Source organism: Camelus dromedarius, chromosome 17 (genome assembly GCF_036321535.1).
Source record: "Camelus dromedarius isolate mCamDro1 chromosome 17, mCamDro1.pat, whole genome shotgun sequence".
In the NCBI taxonomy this organism is placed as follows: Eukaryota; Metazoa; Chordata; class Mammalia; order Artiodactyla; family Camelidae; genus Camelus; species Camelus dromedarius.
Window position 1 is genome coordinate 41,328,445 of NC_087452.1, and position 21,415 is coordinate 41,349,859.

At 50.9% G+C, this 21,415-nt stretch overlaps 1 protein-coding gene across 1 annotated transcript in view; it reads right to left on the reverse strand.

Moving 5' to 3' along the window:
* Nucleotides 1-21,415, reverse strand: part of ACVR2B (activin A receptor type 2B) — a 34,763-nt gene that overhangs the window by 11,645 nt on the left and 1,703 nt on the right. Inside the window, exons 2-10 of the mRNA XM_031469970.2 lie at nucleotides 4,551-4,758; nucleotides 4,134-4,243; nucleotides 3,818-3,969; nucleotides 3,592-3,735; nucleotides 2,990-3,133; nucleotides 2,549-2,697; nucleotides 1,051-1,165; nucleotides 249-387; nucleotides 27-157 (exon numbers count right to left, since the gene is read on the reverse strand). Coding sequence (XP_031325830.2) covers nucleotides 27-157; nucleotides 249-387; nucleotides 1,051-1,165; nucleotides 2,549-2,697; nucleotides 2,990-3,133; nucleotides 3,592-3,735; nucleotides 3,818-3,969; nucleotides 4,134-4,243; nucleotides 4,551-4,758 — 1,292 coding nt within the window. The remainder of the gene's footprint in view (nucleotides 1-26; nucleotides 158-248; nucleotides 388-1,050; nucleotides 1,166-2,548; nucleotides 2,698-2,989; nucleotides 3,134-3,591; nucleotides 3,736-3,817; nucleotides 3,970-4,133; nucleotides 4,244-4,550; nucleotides 4,759-21,415) is intronic.

The following is a 21,415-nucleotide window of genomic DNA, read 5'->3' on the forward strand; positions in this document are numbered from 1 at the left end:
GCCCTCTCTGCCCCCCAGCCCCTCACCGGGTGTTTCAGCCAGTGATCCTTGATGGCTGGCCGCATCTTCTTGTGCACAACCACCTCCTGCAGCTCCTCCAGTGATGGGTGCTGGCCGATCTCTTCCTCAAAAGGCAGCATGTACTCGTCCACAGGTCCTGGGGATGAGAGAGCCTGGCTGGGTCACCCTGAGGCCCCACCACTCCCCATCTCACACCCAGGATGCTCGGGGCTCCCGTCCAGACTCACCATCCGCAGCCTTGCAACGGGACACGAGCTCCCACAGCACCAGCCCCATGGCATACATGTCAATGCGCAGAAAGGCGTCTCTCTGGAAGTTGATGGCTCCCTCAAGCACCTCAGGAGCCATGTACCGCCGCGTGCCCACCTGCATGAGGACAGGGAGGGTCTGCAGTCACCGACCAAGCACAGATGTACTCACAGCTTGACACAGGAGCCAGATCACATGTGCATGGACAGGGCCGTGAATCATGATGGCCATCTATGATTCACCACATTCACGTGGAGACCACGGGGTCACGATGTAAATTACACCTCAGTGATAATTTTAAGGTATCATTTGAGACAGCAGTAATCCAGCATGGAACTGCTCCCTCTTAAGTCCATCGACACCATAAGGGGCTACACAGATGATGTGCATTTTACTGAAGGGGAGGAATACTTAAAAATATTAACGGCAGTTGTTTTAGGATGATTGGCTTAGGCTTAACTTTGCGTTACTTTTTCTAGGTTTTTGGTTTGGATTTTTAGTATACTCGTATTTATCTTATTTTTATCTTGCTTGATCATTACAACTAGAAGAAGAGAGAGATTTCCAGTGGGGAACCTGTTTCTCGCTGACCAGCCAGGGAAGCCCTGCTACCCTGCGGGCCTCGCTTGCCCCACTGGTGAAACCAGAGCACTGCTCCCAGAGCTCTGAGCACTCTGAGCTCACGCAGTGGTCCTGCCCCTGCTCCCTGCCAGCTGAACACCAGAAGGGCGGTCCTCCACCCCCGTGCCAGCCCCTGTCTTGCACCCCAAGGCTCCTCACCTGCCCATGAGTGTCCCCTGGAGGTTTCCCTGGCTCAAACCGCACAGCCAGGCCAAAGTCAGCCAGCACAGCCGTGAGGTCACTCTTCAGCAATACATTCTTGCTTTTAAAGTCCCTGTGGAGACACTCAACTGAGACGGAGCTGAGCACGTGGTCCAATCGACCCAGCTCCTGGCTTCCCACCTTGACCCCCAGAGACCCGAAGCCAGGCCATCCCACCCTATCTGGGCAGCAGGGTCTGAAGCAGGGTGAAGTCCCATGACGCCCCACAGGCAGGCAGCTTTAGGACACCCCCTCCCCAGGTGCACTTCCGCCAGAGCTGCCACAGCCACACCCACCTCTGTGGCTGGGCCGACCCCATCCCAGTTTCCACAGTATCAAAGGCCAGCCCTCATGTTCTCAGAGCGGATGAAGGCAGGCAGAGCAGCCTGGGACGCACGTTTTCTGGGAAGAATTTACACCATGTGGGATGTGAGTCAAAAGAGAAGTTTCAATGAACTTGCCTCGGTTTCCATGCAGGCCCCCAAGAAGCTGGAGCCTGCTACCAGGGCAGGGCTGAGCAGGTGCTGGGGTGAGCACTCAGACCCGCCTCTCACAAGCAGAGCTGCTTTGGTTCTCAATCTCCCCATGTCTGTCTCAGCCTTGGTGTGAGAGCTAAACTGATGTACAAATGCTTCGGGCCGCCCCTGGCACACTTACTATGCACTACTATTAGGTTGAACTGTATGTAAGAGTCGACATTCAACCGTTTTTGATCTACAAAAATGGCAATTTCATACAGTCAACCTTCTGTGTCGTGAATGTTGTTATCGGTGGGGCCCTTCAGCTCTGAACCCTGGAATTTGAGGGTTCCCTCCCTCACAGTCAGCTCTTATGCCCTACTGTTCCTTCATCTGTAAGATGGGCTGGGAAAACAGTATCTACCTCACAGGGCAGTAAGGAGGCTAAAATGACTTGGCGTTTCTAAGCGTTGAGAGCAGTGCCTGCCATTTAAAAGCACTATGATAAGTTAACACAGGGGGTCTCAACATGTGATCTAAGCACCCCAGCAAGTCTCTGAGACTCTTTTCATCATAATCTGTTTATTTGCCCTTTTTTAAGCTCATTCTCCCAGGGGTACAGCATTTTCCAGTGATCTCATCACTCTGACAGTTAATGGAATATGTGTGCTCTAATACAGCAAATACCAACAGACATAACCCACACACACAGAGGTTCTCTTCAAGAGTGTAACAGGATCCTAATCAAAAAGTTTGAGAACTACTAAACCAAATACCCACCGAAGTAATGCAGTCTGCACTTCCTACTATGGCCAGTGGAGGGCACCAGAAAACTGCCTCGAGAGGCCTGCCGGGGATACCAGGAAGGAAGAAGGGCCAGGTGGGCCCAGGGTTTTGTGCCGTCATGTAATTGAGACCCCCTGGGCCCTGCTCTCACCCTCCAACCCTCTCTACAGCTCCAGGTCAAACGCAGAGGGGGCTACTGCTAACCCAGGTACCTGTGGGCAATAGATGGCTTGTGGCCCTCGCCACGGCACCAGGGCACGTCCTCGTGTAGGTATGAGAGGCCTCTTGACATTGTCTCTGCCACGTGACACAATTCATTCCACGTGATGATGTTCCCCTTGAGGTAATCCGTGAGGGAGCCCTGGAGGAGACAGCACAGGCTCTGGGCACAGGAGCCGGGACGCAGCCCAGCCCCAGGAGGGCTATCTCCGTGGGCCAACGGCAGGGCTCATCTCCTGGGAGGCTAGAACTCATGTGGCCAGAAGGGGCTGGGGATGGGGTGGCAGAGGGTGATAATCATGAAGTCACTACTCCCATTCATGAGAACTGATCTCAGGGACAGGGGTTCTCACTGCAGACCCTCATGTCCACACCCGTGGAAGGGTGGGGCCCATGCCATGGCCCGTGGGGGGCGAGTCCACGGATGTGCTCACCTTGTCATGGAAGGCCGTGATGAGCCACAGCTCCACCTCCAGGTTGGAACCTCGCTTCTCAGCAGCAATGAACTGCAGCAGGTTCTCGTGCTTCATGCCAGGGGTGCTGAAGATCTCCCGCTCGCTCTGCCACGACTGCTTGTCCTGAGGCAGGGATGCGGCTGAACCCCACCGCAGCCACACCACTGGCCCCGCCTGCCCCCAACCTCAGCCTCTGAGGGTGGCAGCCAGTAGTGATTATAAATCAATACCCCGACATACAAAGGGGGCTCCTGAGGTCCAGAGACAGGAGTGGGGGGGTCCAGGACCACCCAACCCATTAGAAGCAGAGGGGGCCTGGCTTTGCTAAGTGCCCCGGGCAACTGCTCTGGGTAGCCTGGTGTCCAGGGCCTCTAAGCAGAACCTGATGTCAAAACAAAACCCTGAAAACCAGAGTGGACTGAGGTTTTGCAAAGCCCTACCATAGCCCCATGATGGAATGTCACCACCTGCAACGGGGCTCACTTTTCTTTCATCCCTCCTGGAGGGGCCTGGACTGCCCTGGGGTGGAAGAGCTTGGGCCACAGCAGGGGTGGATGACCTGGAGCCTAGCAGATGCTCACCTGGAGCGGGAAGATCTTGACAGCCACGAAGTCATTCATGAGCTGTGCCTTCCAGACACAGCCAAAGCGCCCCCGAGCCTTGATCTCCAGCAGCTGCAGTGGCTTCAGGCCCACCAGAGGGGACGGGGGTGGAGGTCCAGGATCCTGGGGAGATCGAGGGCTTAACAGGGACTAGCCTGGCCTCCCCATCTCTACCCTGCCCCGCCCCAAGCCAGCCCCATCTCACCTCATGGATGTCCACGTGGCCGTAGGGGGGCTTGCGATGCCGGTATATCCAGAAGGCCAGCAGGACAATGAGGGAGAGGCCCCCGATGGGCAGCAGTGAGTAGGCCAGCACAGTGAGCAGGGTGGGGGCTGTCGGGGGTGGCTCGTACATGACTGGGGGACACATGGAGCCCGGTGTCACACAGCCCGCCTACCCACACACCTCCAGGTCCAGACCAGAGAGCCCTGCAGCCACTCCCCACCCCACGCAGGAGCTGAGCACTCCACGGTCCGGGGCCAAGGCCAGCCCATGTCTACTCCCCATCAAAGGCCCTCACCTTCCGGGCCCCCCGCCTCGGGCAGGTGGGTGAAGCGCTCGTTGCAGAAGTTCCCTTCGCAGCAGCAGAAGTACACCTGGGGGTTCTCCTCGGTGGCCACACACTCCTGCCTGGAGGCACAGTTTCCCATATGCCCCTCAGCTGAGGGACACAGACTCCCCAGGGTGGCCCAGCCAAAACCCTCCCCGCAGACAGAGAGGCCCATGGAGAACCATGAGGGGCTGGAGGGAGGGCAGTGTGAGCCCACCTCCCCTAAAGCAGAACCCAGAGTGGGGAGGTGCACCTGGAGCCCTCCTGGGTACCTTGGGACTGGGGCAGGGACCCAGCAGCACCCCGCTGTCCCCTCCCACCCCAACGCCAGGGTCGCTGCAGACCCGCGGCCCCGGTGGAACCGCGAGGGCGGAGGGGCAGCAGTACCTGTCGTAGCAGTTGAAGTCGTCCAGCCAGCAGCCCTTCTTGACCAGCTCGATGGTGCCCGAGCTGTTGCGCCAGGAGGCGTAGCAGTGCAGCCGCTTGTCCTGCTCGCCCTCGCAGCGCTCCAGGCCGCTCTGGTTGGTGCGCTCCAGCTCCCAGTTGGCGTTGTAGTAGATGCACTCCCGCGTCTCGGCCTCCCCGCGCCCGGAACCTGCGCCCCAGTGAGGGATTTGCTGAGCCGCCCCAGAGCCCCACTCCCCGATCCGGGTCCCAGGGAGACAGGGTGGCCAGACTGATGGCCAGACACACAGATGCTCCTGAGTGGAAGCAGCAGCAATCGGCGGGGTGGCCCTCCAAACCCCAGGGCATGTCAGAATCACTGTGTTGGGTGGGGCAGGAGGCTGGAGCTAAAAACGCATGTTCCTAGCCCAACCCAGACCGGTCCAATTGGAGTGGGGGCAGAATCTACGTCTTTAAACAGCCCCTCTGTCTCCAATGTTCTGATGCAGATCTCAGGGACCAGGTCTGAGAAACCAGAGGGCAGCCTCCTGCTGCTGCCTCTGCCTCATCCCACGCTCACCACGGTCCCCCAGGGAGACACTGCGGGTGTGTCCCCCACCGTACACACACATCCCTCTCCTGTCCAGACTGAATGGGAGGCAAGGACTCTCCAGGGTCCCTTCTGCATGCAGCAACCAGCACTGGGCCTGGCAGGGCTGGAGAAGGTGGTCAAGAGGAGCATGTGCCCCAAGCGGTGATAACAGATGACCCTCCCAGCGGGGCTTGGCCCTCAAGACCCCTGTGGGCACTCCCCACTCACTCTGTGCCCGCTTCCAGCCCCTGTTCATGTGACATCCAGATAGCCAAACACTGCAAACCCCAACTGCCCCTTGGAACACTTCTGTCATTCAAGCATGGCTGCAAACCTGCACCAGGATTTTGCAGGGAGGGGACAACAGGACGGATGGCTTCAGCCTGCAGCCCAAGCCAAGGGTCCTAAGGGAAACCCCTCTCTGCTCAGACCACAAGCCCCTGCCCTCGTGTGAGACTAGGAGCTCGAACGAGAGAGGACACCAGACATCGGGAGTGGCCAAGGCTGGCCCAGCTCCCCTCTCCAGTCTGCTGACCAGGCACGGACCCCTCTGGCCACTACTGTGGGCAGGACCCACATGGACAGGGATAGGAACTCCAAATCTCAAGGCTCCTGGTAGGACCCAAGGATTCGGGATGTCACTGGACTTTTTACCTGACCAAATCCTCCTACAGACAACAGAGAAAAAGGCAGCCTTGACCCCGTTCAAGTTCCAGCCCTGATGCTTTCTGGCAAGTCACCCAGCCACCCTGTGCCTCCATTTCCCCACTTGTGAAAAGGAGATAGTAACAGCTCCTACTTCCTTGGCTGTTCCAACAGGGAAATGAGTTAATGCACTTAAAGAGTGGTAAGAACAATGCCTGGCACGTTGGCTGTTATATTAGAGTCAGACCCCTCCCTGCCACTTACGCCATTCCTTCACAACATACCCCCCACCCGCCCCATCAAGTTGGGGGTGTGCACACCCACACCTGCCAAGAGCTTTGCATTCAGAGCCCCAGGGGGACCAGGGAGACTGGGAGACTCCAGGCACCCCCCTACTTGGCTGTGCTGCCAGCTGGAGAGGGATCCCCCTCCCTCCTCCCTGGCAAGCTACTTCTGCACACTCACAGCTATTTATAGCTTCTGGCAACACTCCAACGACAAAGCTGCCTCCGCCTTTTAATAGACACAGGGCTCCTGCCCACACTCACAGGCCGGGACACCCGTGCACAGGGGCTCCTCCGACCCAGCCCACTCACCCAACCTGGCAGAGAGGGTGCTGTGCCCCCTCATCTCTGCTGCCTCAGAGCCCTAGGGGGAGCCTCTCCCTAGACACCCGGCCAAGTGGCGGGCTCGACCCCTGAGCACCAGCCAACCCAACCGCTGGCTTCCAAGGGATCAGGTATATAAGCGGCCCTGTCCCCAGTAGGCAGTCCCAGTGTTCCAAAGGGCCTACACCTGGTGGAAAGGCACCTCCAGGGCCCCCCAAACCCTCAGCCCAGACGGGGCAGAGAAAGCCCACTCCTGGACACACACCACCACCAAAAAAAAAAAACAGCACATGCAGATTCCACCAGAACCCACATTCCGGGAACTGGACCTAAATGGACCAGCTTTGACACTTGTGGTCTATTTCTCAGGCCAGTTGGCCTGGATGCACCTGACATTCACTGGGGAGAAAAGGGGGAAATCCAATGGGGAGAGGGAAGAGGGACAGAGAAGTGAGGCAGAGTCTCAGTGGGAGGATTTGGAGCGAGAGTAGCTGCACCTCCCTTGGGACCCCTGAGCTCTGGACTTGGTGTGTCCCAGGCGTACTGTGGACTCCAGCAGCCAGAGGGCCGCTGTGGCCTTGGCTCCTAGGGGCCCCACCCACCTATGTAGGCACTGCAGAGTGCTGAGAACGAGATGCCATCCAGCACCACATCCATCTCAGGCCCCAGCAGGTTCCTCCTGAGGAGTCAAGGAGGGTCTTGATGGTGAGGGTGCCCAGCGACAGTACCCGTTTCTGAGTCCATGACTCCACCTCCCCTAGTCCACACCGCAGCATCCCCACCACCTTCCCCACAACCAGAGTGAGGACAGCTGGGGTATGGGGACTACAGGGAAGGGAAATGGAGGTAAGGGGGTGGGCGAGGGGGAGAGCTAGGACACGAGACAGACAGACAGACACACACGCAGACATACACACACGTGCATGATTGAGTGTGCACACACTGTGGAGTGGCACATACAAACAAGGGTCAGAAAAGAATCCAAACATGCCCACGTTTTATCTCTGAACTTGAGTATGTGCTTCTAGCAGCCAAACACAATCTCTAACTGGCATGTCTGCTGCCTGCCCCCCCATCACCCATATATTTGTGGACCATCCAAACTGACACACTCTCATTCAACAAACGCACAGCAGGCACTACTAAGCAACTAATAAGCTCTTTACAGATGTTAATTCATTTAATCCCCATGACAACCCTGTGAGGGTCCTCCTTTTGCAGATGAGGAAAGTAAAGCACAAAAAGGTGAAACAACTTACCCAACTTATTTATTAAATGTCAAAACCAGGTTTGGAAGCCAGGCAGTCTGGCTCTGGAGTGCATGCCCTTTCCATGCCCTGCTGCATCTCCTGCAGCTCTGCAAAGCCTTCATCCTCTGTGCAGCCAACAGTCCGCTGTATGACCTTACCACAACCTAAGTATCCATCCTCCTGCTGGACTTTTGGGTTACTTACAACGTCTGCTGCTTTAAGCACCACCCCTATGAATCCTCCTGAATCCTCTTTTGTGCGCTTTCTGGTGCTCGTCAGCATGCGGTCCTCTAGGAATACACCCACAGCGCACACAGGATGAGCATCTTCAGCCCACTGGATACGCTCAAACAGTTCTCCCAAGTGGATGGACCAATTCGTGTGCACAGCAGAAGACAGCCCCACTGAGCCACACCCTCACCCCCTGATATCTGTTCACCTGGTCAACGTGAAACCCTCTATCACAGTTTTGATCCTCATTTCCTGATTACTTTACAACGATCATCTGTCTATCAGCCCCTTCAGAGAACTGCCTGTTCACATCCTTTCCCACTTTTCTCCTGGGCTTCTTTTCCTTTGCGTTGCAGAAATTCTTTTCATATTCCAGTAAAACTTTTCTGACTGCACAGTAACCCTCCTCATCTGTTGATTTGCTCTCTGCCAGCAAGTGTATGTTGTGTGACACTAACAAATGTCACATGACATTTCTTGTAGTATTTTCCCAGTTTATCTTTTTCCAACTTTTATTTTAAATCTTTATCTTTTTCCCCCAATTCAGCCTAACACTGTCTTTGATCTGGAATCGAGTCCTGTTACATGTATGACTACCACTATGTTTAAATTTGTTTTTCCTCTACTGCTACCACCTTTGGATTATCTTTTTTTAATTCTGTATTTCAGCCACTTCTGGTCTGGAAGTAATGCACTCTATTTCTATTCTATTATAGACTACTCTTTAAATTTTAACATGTACGTTTATGCTAGAAGCCCAAAGTTAATAATCAGCATGTCTCCCATCCCTCATAGGAACTTAACTGCTCACACTCCAATTATCTCTTTTCAACTTATATGTAATTAGTTGGACCTAACATTTGTGTTCAGTATCTAATTGTAGTTGTTCCTCTTACCTGCCTCCCAGAGCAGATACTGTTTGTTTTACACGGGCAGCATTTGCTTACTTGTACGCACGTTCACCAGCTTGTGCGCTCACAGCATCTCTGCTCTTCCTTCCAGGACCACTGTCCGCCCTGAAGAACCTCTCTCTTTAGAAAAGATCTTTTGGTGGAGAAGCCTCTGTCTGCCTTTCTGAAATGTCATTTTGTTCTTCCTCCTAACTGACAGTTCAGAAGAAGATAAGCTTTTAGGTTGAATTATTTTCTCTAGGCATTTTGAAAATATTATTCCACTGTCATTGCTGAAAAGTCAAGCCTAGCTTTGTAGATGCTCTGTCTTGTCCCTCCGGCTGCTTCCTCAGATCTGCTCCTTGCAGTTTCACAAGCTCTATGTCTAAGTCTACTTTTAAACGTAATTACACTGCTCAGAAGAATATTCTTTCACTCTGATGATTGATGGCTTTCATTGATTCTGAAAAATTCTTGGCTTTTACCAGTTTGAATATTGCACCTCCCCATTCTATGACTCAGAAATTCCTATTACAAGTATATCTGACCATCCCGTCTCTTAACTCTGCTTTCATACTCTCCAATTCTGTGTCTAAGCATTATCACAGATAATGCCATAGTTCTAACTTCCAATTCATTAATTCGCTCTTTAGCTGAGTCTAATTTGCTGTTTCGTTCTTCCACTTAATTTATAAATTCAATCTATTTTTTTTCATTTCTAGAAGGTCTATTTTAAAAAAAACAAAACCTTGATACCTCTGTTCTTTGTCAATATTTCCAAATCCCTATCTTAACAACTCCGTGATTTCACTTCTTAAACACCTATTTCTGCCACTTGTCATTTCTGATGGTTTTCACTCATGGTATCTTGTTTCCCTGTGTGTTATGGAGTTTTGGATTTCTGTTTTTGGATACAGAGCTTATGTTCAGTGGGGGCCTTTTGTGTGGGAATAAAAAGTGAGGACAAGTTTGAGGGGGCAAGCTGCCAGAGATAATTTATATTTTCGCTTCTGCCAAATTCTGCCAAATTCTCTAGGACATTACCAATGTGGAATCATTTTAACTTCTCAACTTCCAGTTTCCCAGGAAACACAGATGGTATAAACTTCAACTCCAAGCTCATGGAAGCACAGATCTACGGTTACAAATTCTCAAGACAAACCACCCACCCCCTCCACTAACCTAGGCCAAGACAATTTTATTATCTATTCCCTTGATCAGCAAAAGGATGTTTCTTCTAGTCTATACTTTCACTGAAGGTATAACCCATGGAAGTCTTTCCATGTGAGAGCCTCAATCTCAATTCCACATCTTACCTCCAGTTCCTCACAGTCTGCTACTAAGGCCATACCTCTAACTTCTGGAGAGAAGCAAATCCCCCGAGAATAAGCAGACTCAGCTAGTGACGGTGTACAGCTCTAGTTTCCAGCCCCCTCTCGCATCTCCCTTCCTTTCTTACACATGCAACTGGGCATCTGCATTTACAAAGGGTATCTGGCACACTTTATCCAGCATTTCTGTCTGCCTTGTATGAGGAGGTTTTTCAGTTGCTCTGCTCACTATTATTGCCAGCTATGGAAGTGCAGGAGCAGCTTCCAAGAGTGCCAAGAGGAAGTCTACCTGCCTTCAGAAGCCCGGCCCAGGAACAAGGAATCAAGCTAGGTCACCTCAAGTCACTTCCAACTTGGACTCTGTAAGCAAGTCCCTGGCACCTCCTCCCACAGAACAAGGTGTGGACCCAGGGCCATCTCTGGAACACCTGCCTTTCTCCAGGGCCCATCATTCCTGAAGAACGCTGGATACAGCGTTTCCAGGGAAAGGTCAAGAATTACATGCAAATATTACTTTTGCTCCCTCCCATAATCCCACTGAAACCACAGCAAAGGAACGGTTTTTAAGGCATAAACCTATAAGGACAAAAAGAACAGGAAATAACCACAGAAATGAAGCTCTGAGGTTGGAAAGCAAATACCCAAGTGGTCAAGCACAAGACTCCAACACTGGCTGTGGAGAATACTGAGAAACAACATGGTGTCTACCAAAGAACCCCAAACTCAGGAATTTGTGGCACCAGATGTCTCTGGAAAGAGAGGCAGAGATACGCCCAAAGACAGAAGGGCTGGTTGGTAATGGGCAGCCAGATCCTCAGATTTCGCTACCATTCACCACGGCTGGCTGCCCACCCCCAACCCTGCTCAAAAAAATTCCCCAAGACAAGCTGAAAGTAAATGGGTGGAAATAAGTGTATCAGACCAACAGAAGCTGCAGTGGCTGTAAGATAAAAAGTTTTACAACACTCAGACATCAAAATCTCAAAGCCCTGTCAATTAATACTACCTCCCAATATTGAAACAATCTCTCATACCTACAAAACATCACCTCAGTACGAACTGAAGTGCTTTTTTATTGGAAGAACTGTCCATTTACCAACTTGTGTGTTGTTTTCCTTTTGTCTTAAGCATCCACACAGGCATGACTATATTTCTGGCCTTTCTCTTCTATTCCACTGTCTATTTAGCTATTGCATCAAAAGCCCACCGTTTTAATTACTACAGCTTTACAACAAATCCTGAAATCCAGTAGGTGCACCTTGTTCTTTTTCTTCAAGACAGCCTTGGCTCTTCTTGGTCCTTTGCAGTTCCAAATTGTTTTACTCTGAGGATTAACTAAAGATGAACCCTAAAAGCCTTTTCTGCATCTACTAAGATAATCCTATACTGCCCTTCTTTACTCTGTGAACGTGGCAGATTAGATTTTCAACTGTTACGTCCACTACGCATTTCTGGGATAAAAACATTTGGATGTGATGAATCATTATTTCTACATATTGCGGGGTTCTATTTCGTGAATGTTTTAAGGAATTTTGCACCTTATGTTTATTCGGGGGATATTAATTCTATTTCTCTCTCGCACTCTGTGTTCCCTGATCTCTCTTTTACTGCCTTCTTTTCAGCGTGAGACGTCTCTATGACTCTATTTGTCCCCCTTCTCAGCTTGAAAGTTATCACCCTCCTACCCTTCAGTGGTTACCTTGGAGATCACAGCATGCCTTGACTTCTCAAACTCTAACGTTAATTGGTAATTTCACCCTCTTTCTAGATAATGTAAGAACTTTTAGAATAAATTCCATTTTCACTCCACCCTCACATACAGCACTGGTGTCAGGTTTTGTTTTTGTTTTTTGTTTTTAATTGAAGTACAGTCAATTCCAATGCATCTATCTCTTGTGTACAGCACAGTATCCCAGTCGTGCATATACATACATATATTCATTTCCATATTTTTTCCATTAAAGGTTTTTACAAGATATTGAACATAGTTCCCCGTGCTATGTAGATTTTGTTTTTATATGTATTTCAAACTCAATGACACACTTCCCTCACAGAATAAAGGTCTGGGTATGTAACCTTTTCATGGCCCTTCATCTGCGTCTCTGACATTCCATCTAGTTACTCCCTCTGTCTCAAGAACACTCTCTTTACCTGACACCTTCTATCCTGAAGGACAATATCACCTGCTGTTGAAGTTTAGGTTGACAATTCTTTCTTTCAGCACTTAAAACTATCATTCTGTTGTCTGCTGGCTTTCACTGTTTTTGAGAAGTCAGCCATCGATATAACCATTGCTCTTTTGATAGGAATTCCTTTCTTCTCTGGCTATTTTGTTTTTTGAAGATTCTCTGTCTTTGGTTTTCAGAAGTTTGGCTGTGATAGGAATAGGAGTGGAATTTTTAATTTGTTATTGTACCGAGGTTCACAGGGCTTCTTCAATCTGTGGCTTAATGTCCTACTTTGTTTTTACCAGTTTCCTAGCTATGATCTCCTCGGTCCTTTATTTCTGTGACTCTGATTATTTGGACCTAAGACCTTCTCACTTCAACCTCTGGGTCTTTCCCTCTCTTCTGTATTATGCATCTTTTCTGTCTGTATATTACCAGTTCGCTATTTCTCTTCAGTTGCACCTCATTGCCTGATAAAGTCACTGAGTTCTTAATTTCTGTTAGTCTACAAGTCAGTTCTACCACAGATTTTTCATTTGGTTGTTAAATCTTTCCCTAGCTCTCTGCTGACATTCATTCCCTTGATCACAGTGAGCACTGCTATTGTTCAACATGTCTATAACTCTTAGAGCTCACCCAGGTCTGGCTTCAACTGTGATATTTCTCCCGGCTATTTACTGAAAATGACTGGTCAGTCATTATAGTGCAAAAATGTTTGCAGAAATAATCTGAGGTCTAGAATGATGTTATATTCCTAGAAAGATGTTACAGGTGCTTCTGGCAGGCAGCTAAGGGCATCATTAATTCCAGGACATCTTAATCCAACTTTAGAGTCTGTCTTCTTTCGGCTCTCCCTCACCCCTAGGCCACTGGGGTCCCAACCCAAAAGGAGAAGCTCACTACACCCACTCTCTGTTTGGAAGACCAATTTCTGTGTCCTTAGCTCCTCAAGGCTATCAAATGCAAGGCCCAGCCTCTCAAGTTGCCCATATGGAACTGAAAACAGACTCAAATGTAGAAGTCAGCACCAGGGACCTCTGTTCTCACACAGACCCTGGCCTAGTAAGTAGGTCTTCACTGTCCTCTTAGCTGTACAATGCTTTCAACCAGAGATGTTTTCTCAATCTGTCCATCTTTTCAGGTGCCTTCAGAAAGAGGGTTGGTCCTGATTATCAAAAGAGGGTATTTCCATAGCTATTTTTTACCCACTTTTTAGATATATTTTCAGGACCATAAAGACACCTCAACAAATACACAGAAACTGAGGTGACCGGTGCAGATAAGACTGCCTGTGGAAAGTGTTAATTAAGAAGAACACTGACCCCAAAGCAGAGTCCTGAAAAAAGTAACTTCCATTCCAAAGTGTAACTCAAGAGGAAAACAGAATTCACTTTCAACCAACCTTATTATTTCAGACTATTATGGACTGAATTGTGTGTCCCAAATTCAAAACCCCCAATGGGACTGTACTGGGAAAGGTCTTTAAAGAGGTAAAATTAGGTCAATTAAGGTCATGTGGGTGGGGCCCTAAACCAAGAGGACTGATGTCCTTATAAGAAGAGGAAGACACAACAGGAGCATACACACCCAGAGGGAAGGCCGTGTGAGGACACAGGAAGAGGGCTGCTATCTGCAAGCCAAGGAGAAAGGGCTCACCAGGAACCAGTCCTGACCACACCTTGGCCTTGGACTTGAAGTCTCCAGAACTGTGAGAAAATAAATTTCTGTGACTTAAGCCACGCAGTCTGTGGTATCCTGCCAGGGCAGTCTGAGCAGATTAATGCACAGACAGTGCACATCACCTGTACAATGTGGGAGAGCTGACTGGGACGTCACTCACACATGAAAACAGTACCATTAACCCCCTGCCACTTACATCCAGGAGCCGGGCCTGACAGGTGGCCTTACACAAGCAGTCCCAGTGAAACAGCAGTGACAGAGTAGAGAGCGTGCTGAAGAAGGGACTAGGAGAGCAGGCGCTTTGAGAACAAGTCATCTCGAACTATCTTCAGCCAGTCAAGGCAGAAAATTGTGCAAGGGAACAAGGCACACATTCAGCCCGGAACTGAAGCTCATCAGAGCCCCTTCTGTTGTGAAAACCTGCCCATCAGACTCTAGAGTAATTCTTTTACAGGTTTCCCCATAGCCCCTACCATCGTCACCACCACATCAGGATCCGGTCATGCCAAGAACGTGTCAAATGCACTTAGCTCACCAGGAGAGCCCTGCTCCCCACAGCAACTCACAACCTTCAGCAAGAGCACAGTCTCCCCAGGGGTGGAGGCAGCACGGAGCGCAGCTCGTGAGCACACATGTGCACGTCCGTCCCAAACCCAGACCACAGCCTGGCTGGTCGGCTGCCACTTCCCTCTGTGGGCACGGTAACCAGGAGACTTAAAAGGGGAAGCAGCCTCTCTGGCTCCCCTCAGACACCAGGCCAGTGAAGTGAGTGAGCTCCCCCGTCCAGCATCCTTCACGAAGTTGGCTATTTCCAGCCTCTGTAATCTAGCATTTCTGGAGGTGCGGAGGTGCTCACAGACTGCTGCAGGGCTACCTGCCATGCCATCTCACCCAGCTTCTACCCCCACTGCCATGGGGTTGGGGGGACAGACGACAATGTGGTATAACCGTGTATAACTGTTTCTTAGTATTTATTAAAATTTAAAATATCCTAAGTGTCTTGAGACCCAGAACGTCCCCTCTTCTTGTCATCTATCCTTGAGATGCAACCGGTGTAATATGTAAACAATCACAAAGTCCATCAATAGGAGATCAGACAAAATGTAGCCTATATCCAAACTCTGAAATTTCACAGCTATCAAAAAGACTGAGTTAAGAGGGTATATGGCTCAGTGGTATATGGCTCAGTGGTAGAGTGCATGCTTAGCATGCACCAGGTCCTGGGTTCAATCCCATTAACCTCCATTTAAAAAAAAAAAAAAGACTGAGATCCATATTTATTAAAAAGATTGCCAAAACAGATCTGAGGTTAAAAAGCCATGACACGCGACAATGGATGCAAGTTACAAAACATGGTGAGCAAAAGATGGATGCAAAGCAGTTCATACTGTAAGAGTCCATACCTATAAAGCACAATGACAGTCAAAACTAACGTATGCTGTTAGAAGTCAGAGGAGTGGTCACCCTTTGGGGTTTAGGGGTAGAGACTAGAATGGCAAGAGAGGGCTTGGCTGGGGGAAGGGCAGGTAAATTCCTGATTCTCCATCCGGGCTCATTATATTGGTATATTCACTTTGTGAAAGTTCACCAAGCTTTCAAACTAATTACACTATTCAACATGCATTTTACACTTCAGTTAAATGTTTGAAAGAGAGCAGTACCATTTTAGGTTTAAAAAAAATTACCAACCCTATTTCTCTAAGTACTTCTATAGATACACAGGTCAAATGTCTAGAAGGATATCCACCAATCTGAGAAGGCTCACGTCCGGAGGACTCAGACAGGGCTGGTAAAAGAGACCCTGGTTTTATCTGTAACATCTGAATTTCTGCAACTGAATCTATGTGTAGTATTTGTAAAACTAATTAATAAAAATTAATTGAATTTTAAGTAGGAAAAGAAGTTATGGTCAAAGTGACAACTACTCCCCCAGTTACACTCCAGGGAAGCTAACCAGGAGACCCCTGGATGAGGGGAGGCTAAGGAGGGGCTTTCCAGGGTAGGGGGGACAGGACTGCACTGACCTGGCTGTCCTCCTCCAAGTAGCCCCGCAGGACCACTCTTGGGGGGGGAGGGGAGTTCACAGGAGGGGCCAGCCAGGTGGAAAGGGAAACCAGAATTCACCTCTAACTTTTCTACCCCTCTATTTTCTAAGCCCCTAAGAGCAGATGAACCCTAATCCCCTCTGCCCTCAGGGAACAAAGCAGCTGGACCTCCTATGAAGCCTGGGCCACAGGGCTCGCCTCTGACCCCACCCCCATCCCCACCAGCAGTTCCAAGGGAGCCCCTGGGCTGCCTGGCTTGTGAGTACCTGAAGGGAATATCAGAACTTGGATAAGAAGGAAATTCCCAAACAGTACATAAAGTTTTCTTAACCCATGGCTGCCAGTCCAGGGCTCTGAGAACTCATGCACCCCCTTCTGATCAGTGAGGGCGAAGGGGAAAGGAGGCTATCAATGACACTGGACATCAAAAGGTATTGTCCTCATACCTGAAAACACTGTGCACCACTACAAAAGCCAGAAGGAAAAGTCATCCTGGCATCAACACTCAAGAGCATCAGCTTCCAAGTCAGCCTCCTGTTCTCATTGGTTCAAGTCTAGAAGGCAAGCAGGGGCCCCTCCCTCTCCTCAGATGGACAGGCAACAGCTGGTCTGGTCACATCTTCCGAAATGTTCAGCCATAAACCCCAGGAAGCAGGTTCCTCCATCCTCGAGCCAAGGGCTTGGGTTTCCAAGCAGCCTTCCTTTTCCTTCCCCAGAACTAATTTTAGCCTCCTTGGTTGTCAGAGTGGAACTGAAACAGTCAGCAGAGGAACGTTTGCAAACAAGAACATGTGCTCACCTCACAAAACACCTCAGCTCCAGCCCAGAAACCAGCCAGAGACAAGTCCCACTGAGCGGCCAGGCCCCTAGAGAAGGGCCCCCTGGGAGGAGGGCCACACATCAGACCAGTGGGGCAGGCCTCCTGTTCCAACACCCACTCCCAGAGATCACGTGTCAATGAATGAAAACACCCAGCTAAGGCAGCCAGTCCCTGAGTCTGAAAAAGGCACACGCATGTGTACAGCAGAACTGGAATCACCAGGGCAAAGCACGGGGCTGTCCAAATGCAGGAAGCCATGACTGGTGCTGGGCTGGCCGAGGCAGGGCTGACCCCCCACAACAATCTCAGCCAGACAGAGACACCAATTGAAAAAATGACTCAGAAGAGGGCAGTAGCGTTTCCTCTCCCCCATCTAGTCCCCACCAAAAAACTTAGGCATCCAGGAGCAGCACCACCAGGACCTCAAGGACCAGGCATGTCTTGGGCTGAGATGGCAGGCCTGTGAGCCTGGTGGACAAAGATGGAAAAGGAAGCCCCAAACAAGGGGGTGGGTGTCTCTTCTGGAACAAAGAACAGGTGATGGAATGAGAGGGAAAGTTTAAAAAAAAAAAGATAAATAATTCGGAGATGGCAACAAAGTCCCCTTTGGAAAGCCCCAAAAAAAGATGGAAGAGAAAGTCTCAACCCCAGCAAAAAACAAATCCTTTTAAAGGAGCACTTCACACACCAGCGACGCGAACTTGGAAACTGAAGCTTTTCAGACGGCTTCCTCCCACCCTAAGAAGTGTTTGTCATCCGTTCCCAGCGCAGCAAGCTGTGTGTTGAAGACTTCAAGACTACAGGGGAGACCCCAGGCAGCTCCCGGCCGAGCCGCGGGCCGGTCAGGGGAGGAGCGGAGAGGGAACACGGAGCTGCCAGCCTGCCAAGCCCAACCAGTAGGCGCCGGCAGGGATCAACCCCTGGGCTGGGCCTGCAGGGCCGGTGCCGGTCCTGACTCCTGTGCTGCCCACCACCTCCCCGGGGCCAGGGTGGAGACGCCGCCCGTACCTTTGGGGAGAGGCGGCGCCCCGGCTCCGGTGTCTGAGGGCTCAGAGCTCCAGGCCCAGGGAGGCGGCGGCTCGCCGGGGCGCCCAACGGCCGGCACGCTCGCGGGGGAGGGCATGCCCGGCGCTCCGCTAGGCCCGCGGCCGGCGGCGGCTTCGGCGGCTGCCAGGTGCGCGCACAGGAGCGCAGCGCCGCGCAGAGGCCCCGGCCCCGGCCCTTCCTGACATTCTGCGAGGGCGGGCGGGCGAGGCACGGTGCGAACCTGGCCGCGCAGTCAGGGCGGTGGGCGGGGGCGGCAGGCAGGCTGCCGGGCCACCCACAACCTCCGCCTCCCTGAAACCTGAACCACTTCTGGGAAAACTCAAGGACGCCAGGATTCTACTCGGTGGCCAGCGGCTCACTCGAACCATGAATTCGAACCAAACTCTGACGCTGTGCAGGCTTAGCGAAGCAGGATTCTCCTAGGCTTTGGGGAGAATCCAGCCTCCCACCCTGAATCCGATGGAGGGGGTGTAGAGCAGGCATTAGCCATTAGCCCCACTTCCCACAACTGTCTGTCCGTTTAAAAGCATGAGAACATTCTAGATCAGGTTCTCAATCAGTTCATTTGCATCCCCCCTACCCAGGGCATTTTCGGGCTTCATGATTACAAATGCTACTAGCATTTAGTGGGTAGAGGCCAAGGATGCCGCTAAACATCCTAAAATGCACAAGACAACACTCCCCCTCCCTGCAATACACACATAACAAAGAATTATTAGGTCCAAGTTGTCAACAGTGTCAAGGTTAAAAAATCCTGTTCTAGAATGAAGTCTACCGGGCCAGGACCCTGCCTGAGGGCTGTCCACCCAGTGTTATTCTAAAAAGTACTCCCCAGACCAGCCCTGCCTCAGCCCCAGATCCCGGTCCGAGGTAACAGGCTAGTATCTGCAAGTGGATCTTAACTCTGACCTGATGTCCCTCGGTTCTCACCTGCACTACCCTGAGCTCCCAGGTAGGGGGCTGAATGCATAGGCACTCAGGGGAGGGTTTCCTGGGGGAGGGAAGGGGAGCAGGAGACCCAGGGCTGGAATGTGAACAGTGGCCAGGGTCACAAAAAACAGAAGTAAAGAAGTCATGTCCTTTGGCTACAACAGGTAGGTGTAGGTAGCAATGTGGGAACTAGCCAAGTGCAGCCCCCAAGGACAGCAAGTTGCCCCTTAAGACATACAATGGGCATGTGCAGAGCAGCCAAGGACTTCAAGGAGTCCAACCCAGAGGACCACAATTTCCTGGTATCAGTGCAGAACAGTGAGAGTGCATGCACAATGCATGTGCACACTCTTGCATGCAATCTTATTTGTATTTTCCTGGGGGAAGGATGGAAAGCTTTCATCAGATTGTCAGAGAGGCCCACAGTATAGGATGGGCGCTCTCCACTGGGCTCCCTGAAAAGGAAGTTCCTTAGGTGAAGTGCCAGGGGAAGTCCAAGTGCTATCTGGGGAATCGCAATGCCTGGAAAGACCCTGCTGGGTAGTGCACAGCAGCCCACCCACGCTGTGGGAGGCCGTGGGGTTCCAGGTGTTACATCTTCACCCAGGTGGGGAGCCTGGGAGGCTGGATGAGTTTCTCACATCATCAACCTTGGGAGAGTCTCTAAGAGCTGAGGAGGGTGCCCACCCCTCCCAAAGGGCAGCCTGGCCAGCCAGCCAGGGCAGAGCCTGGATTGTTTAGCAGGTACAAGGACAGGTAGCAGAGGACACCTTTCCCTGGGGAAGGGTACCAGCAGCCTGTGAGTCTGTGGTCCGTGTCCTCGACAGTTGCCAGTACACTGGGCCCAAGGGTCACTTCACCCATTCCACACACACTTCTCCCCTGAGGGAATGGACAATATCTCTGGGTCTGAGGAGCCCACCTATAAAGACAGCTTGGAGCAGTCAAGGCCTGCACCTCCTGATGGGACAGATAGGAATCAGGTCCTCCTCCCCAGCCAGTGGCTCCTGACATTTCACTCAAAATACTTTCCAACCCACCCCTTGGGCCCTGATCTAAACCCCAAGAAGAGACAGATGTCAGAAGTTCTTGCAAGGTACACAGATGTGTGTTTGGGAAGGCAAAGACCAAATGACTTGTTTCCCAAGGACACTGAGCCAGGCACAGAAGACTTGCAAAACTCATCTTGTATAAGCACAATGCACCATTGTTGCAGCATAAATTTTGCCTTTCCTTCTAGGCCTGCACCATTCAACATGGTAGCCACTAAAGCCAGGTGAGACTACTGAGCATTTGAAATGTGAAGTCTGAATTAAGATGTTCTGTAAGTATAAAATACACAGTGGATTTTGATGACAGTACAAATAAACAATATAAAATGTCTGTTTTTAATATTGATTACACGTTGAAATGATTATTTTGTATACATTAGGTTAAGTAAAATATACCATTAAAGTTAATTTGACTTTCTATGGACTGAATGTTTGTGTCCCCTCAAAATTCATACATCAAAAAACCCTAATGCCCAATATGATGGTATTTGGAGATAGGGCCTTTGCAAAAGATTAAGACTCGTTTATGAGGGTGGAGCCCCCATGACAAGGTTAGTGGAAGAGGAAAAAAGAACAATACCCCCCGCCCCACCCCAAGCACCAGGTAGGGCCATGTGTGAGGATTCAGTGAGAAGGCAGCCATCTGCAAGCTAGGAAGAGAGCCCTCACCATACACTACCATGCTGGCACACAGATCTCAGACCTCTAGCCTCCAGACTGAAAAAAGTTATTTAAGCCACAGAGTCTATGTATTGTGTTATAGCAGTCTGAGGAGACTAAGACACGTCTGTTTCTTTTTCCTTCTATTAACATAACACCCAGAAAAATCTTAAAATTATATGTGTGGCTCACACTGTATTTCTGTTGGACAACACTGTTCTAGATCTTTCTTCTACAAGGATGCCATGTGCTGCAGGGGTGGAGGTAATTCTAAACAGCAAGCCAGGAGCAAGAAGGAAGAGAATCTACAAAGTACAAGGAACAGGAGGGCCAGCTCTGCCCCCAACTTCCGTCTAAGGAAGCTCTTTCCATAGTTCCTCACAGGTCAGGGCAGTGGCCACCAGAGAACTAACTGGCTGGTGTGACCATGAGAAACACCCAGAGACTCCCCACCTTCCTCCACGGCAGGAACACAGGTAGCTGGACTCCAGTCTAACTCCAGCTGCCCCACCTTGCAGGGTCCAGTGCTCAGCACTGCCCAAGCCAGGGAAAAGGAGGGAAAACACAGTCCTTCCAAGGGCCCAATCCCATTCTGCCCCACCTAATCAGAGAGGGACCTGAGACTGGTCAGGCCAGATAGAGATAAATTTGGGAGAGGGTTCCAGGTCTCAGGCTGTCTTGTCCTGGGAGGAAGTCCCCTCTGCAGGCCTGGGCTTGGGAGAGCCAGCACCTCCAGGAGGGACCCACAGACAGCCAGGTGAGCTGCCGCCCTTCCCTCTAGAAGAAAATGCCTTTCTTTCACTTCAGAGCTCTCATTCTGGGGGGAAAGCAGCACTTAAAAGGCAGAGAAAGAAACAGGTTAAACACCCCCCCCCAACACCTTGCTTCTACGACACCGAAAACGGCTCCAGAAGAGCCA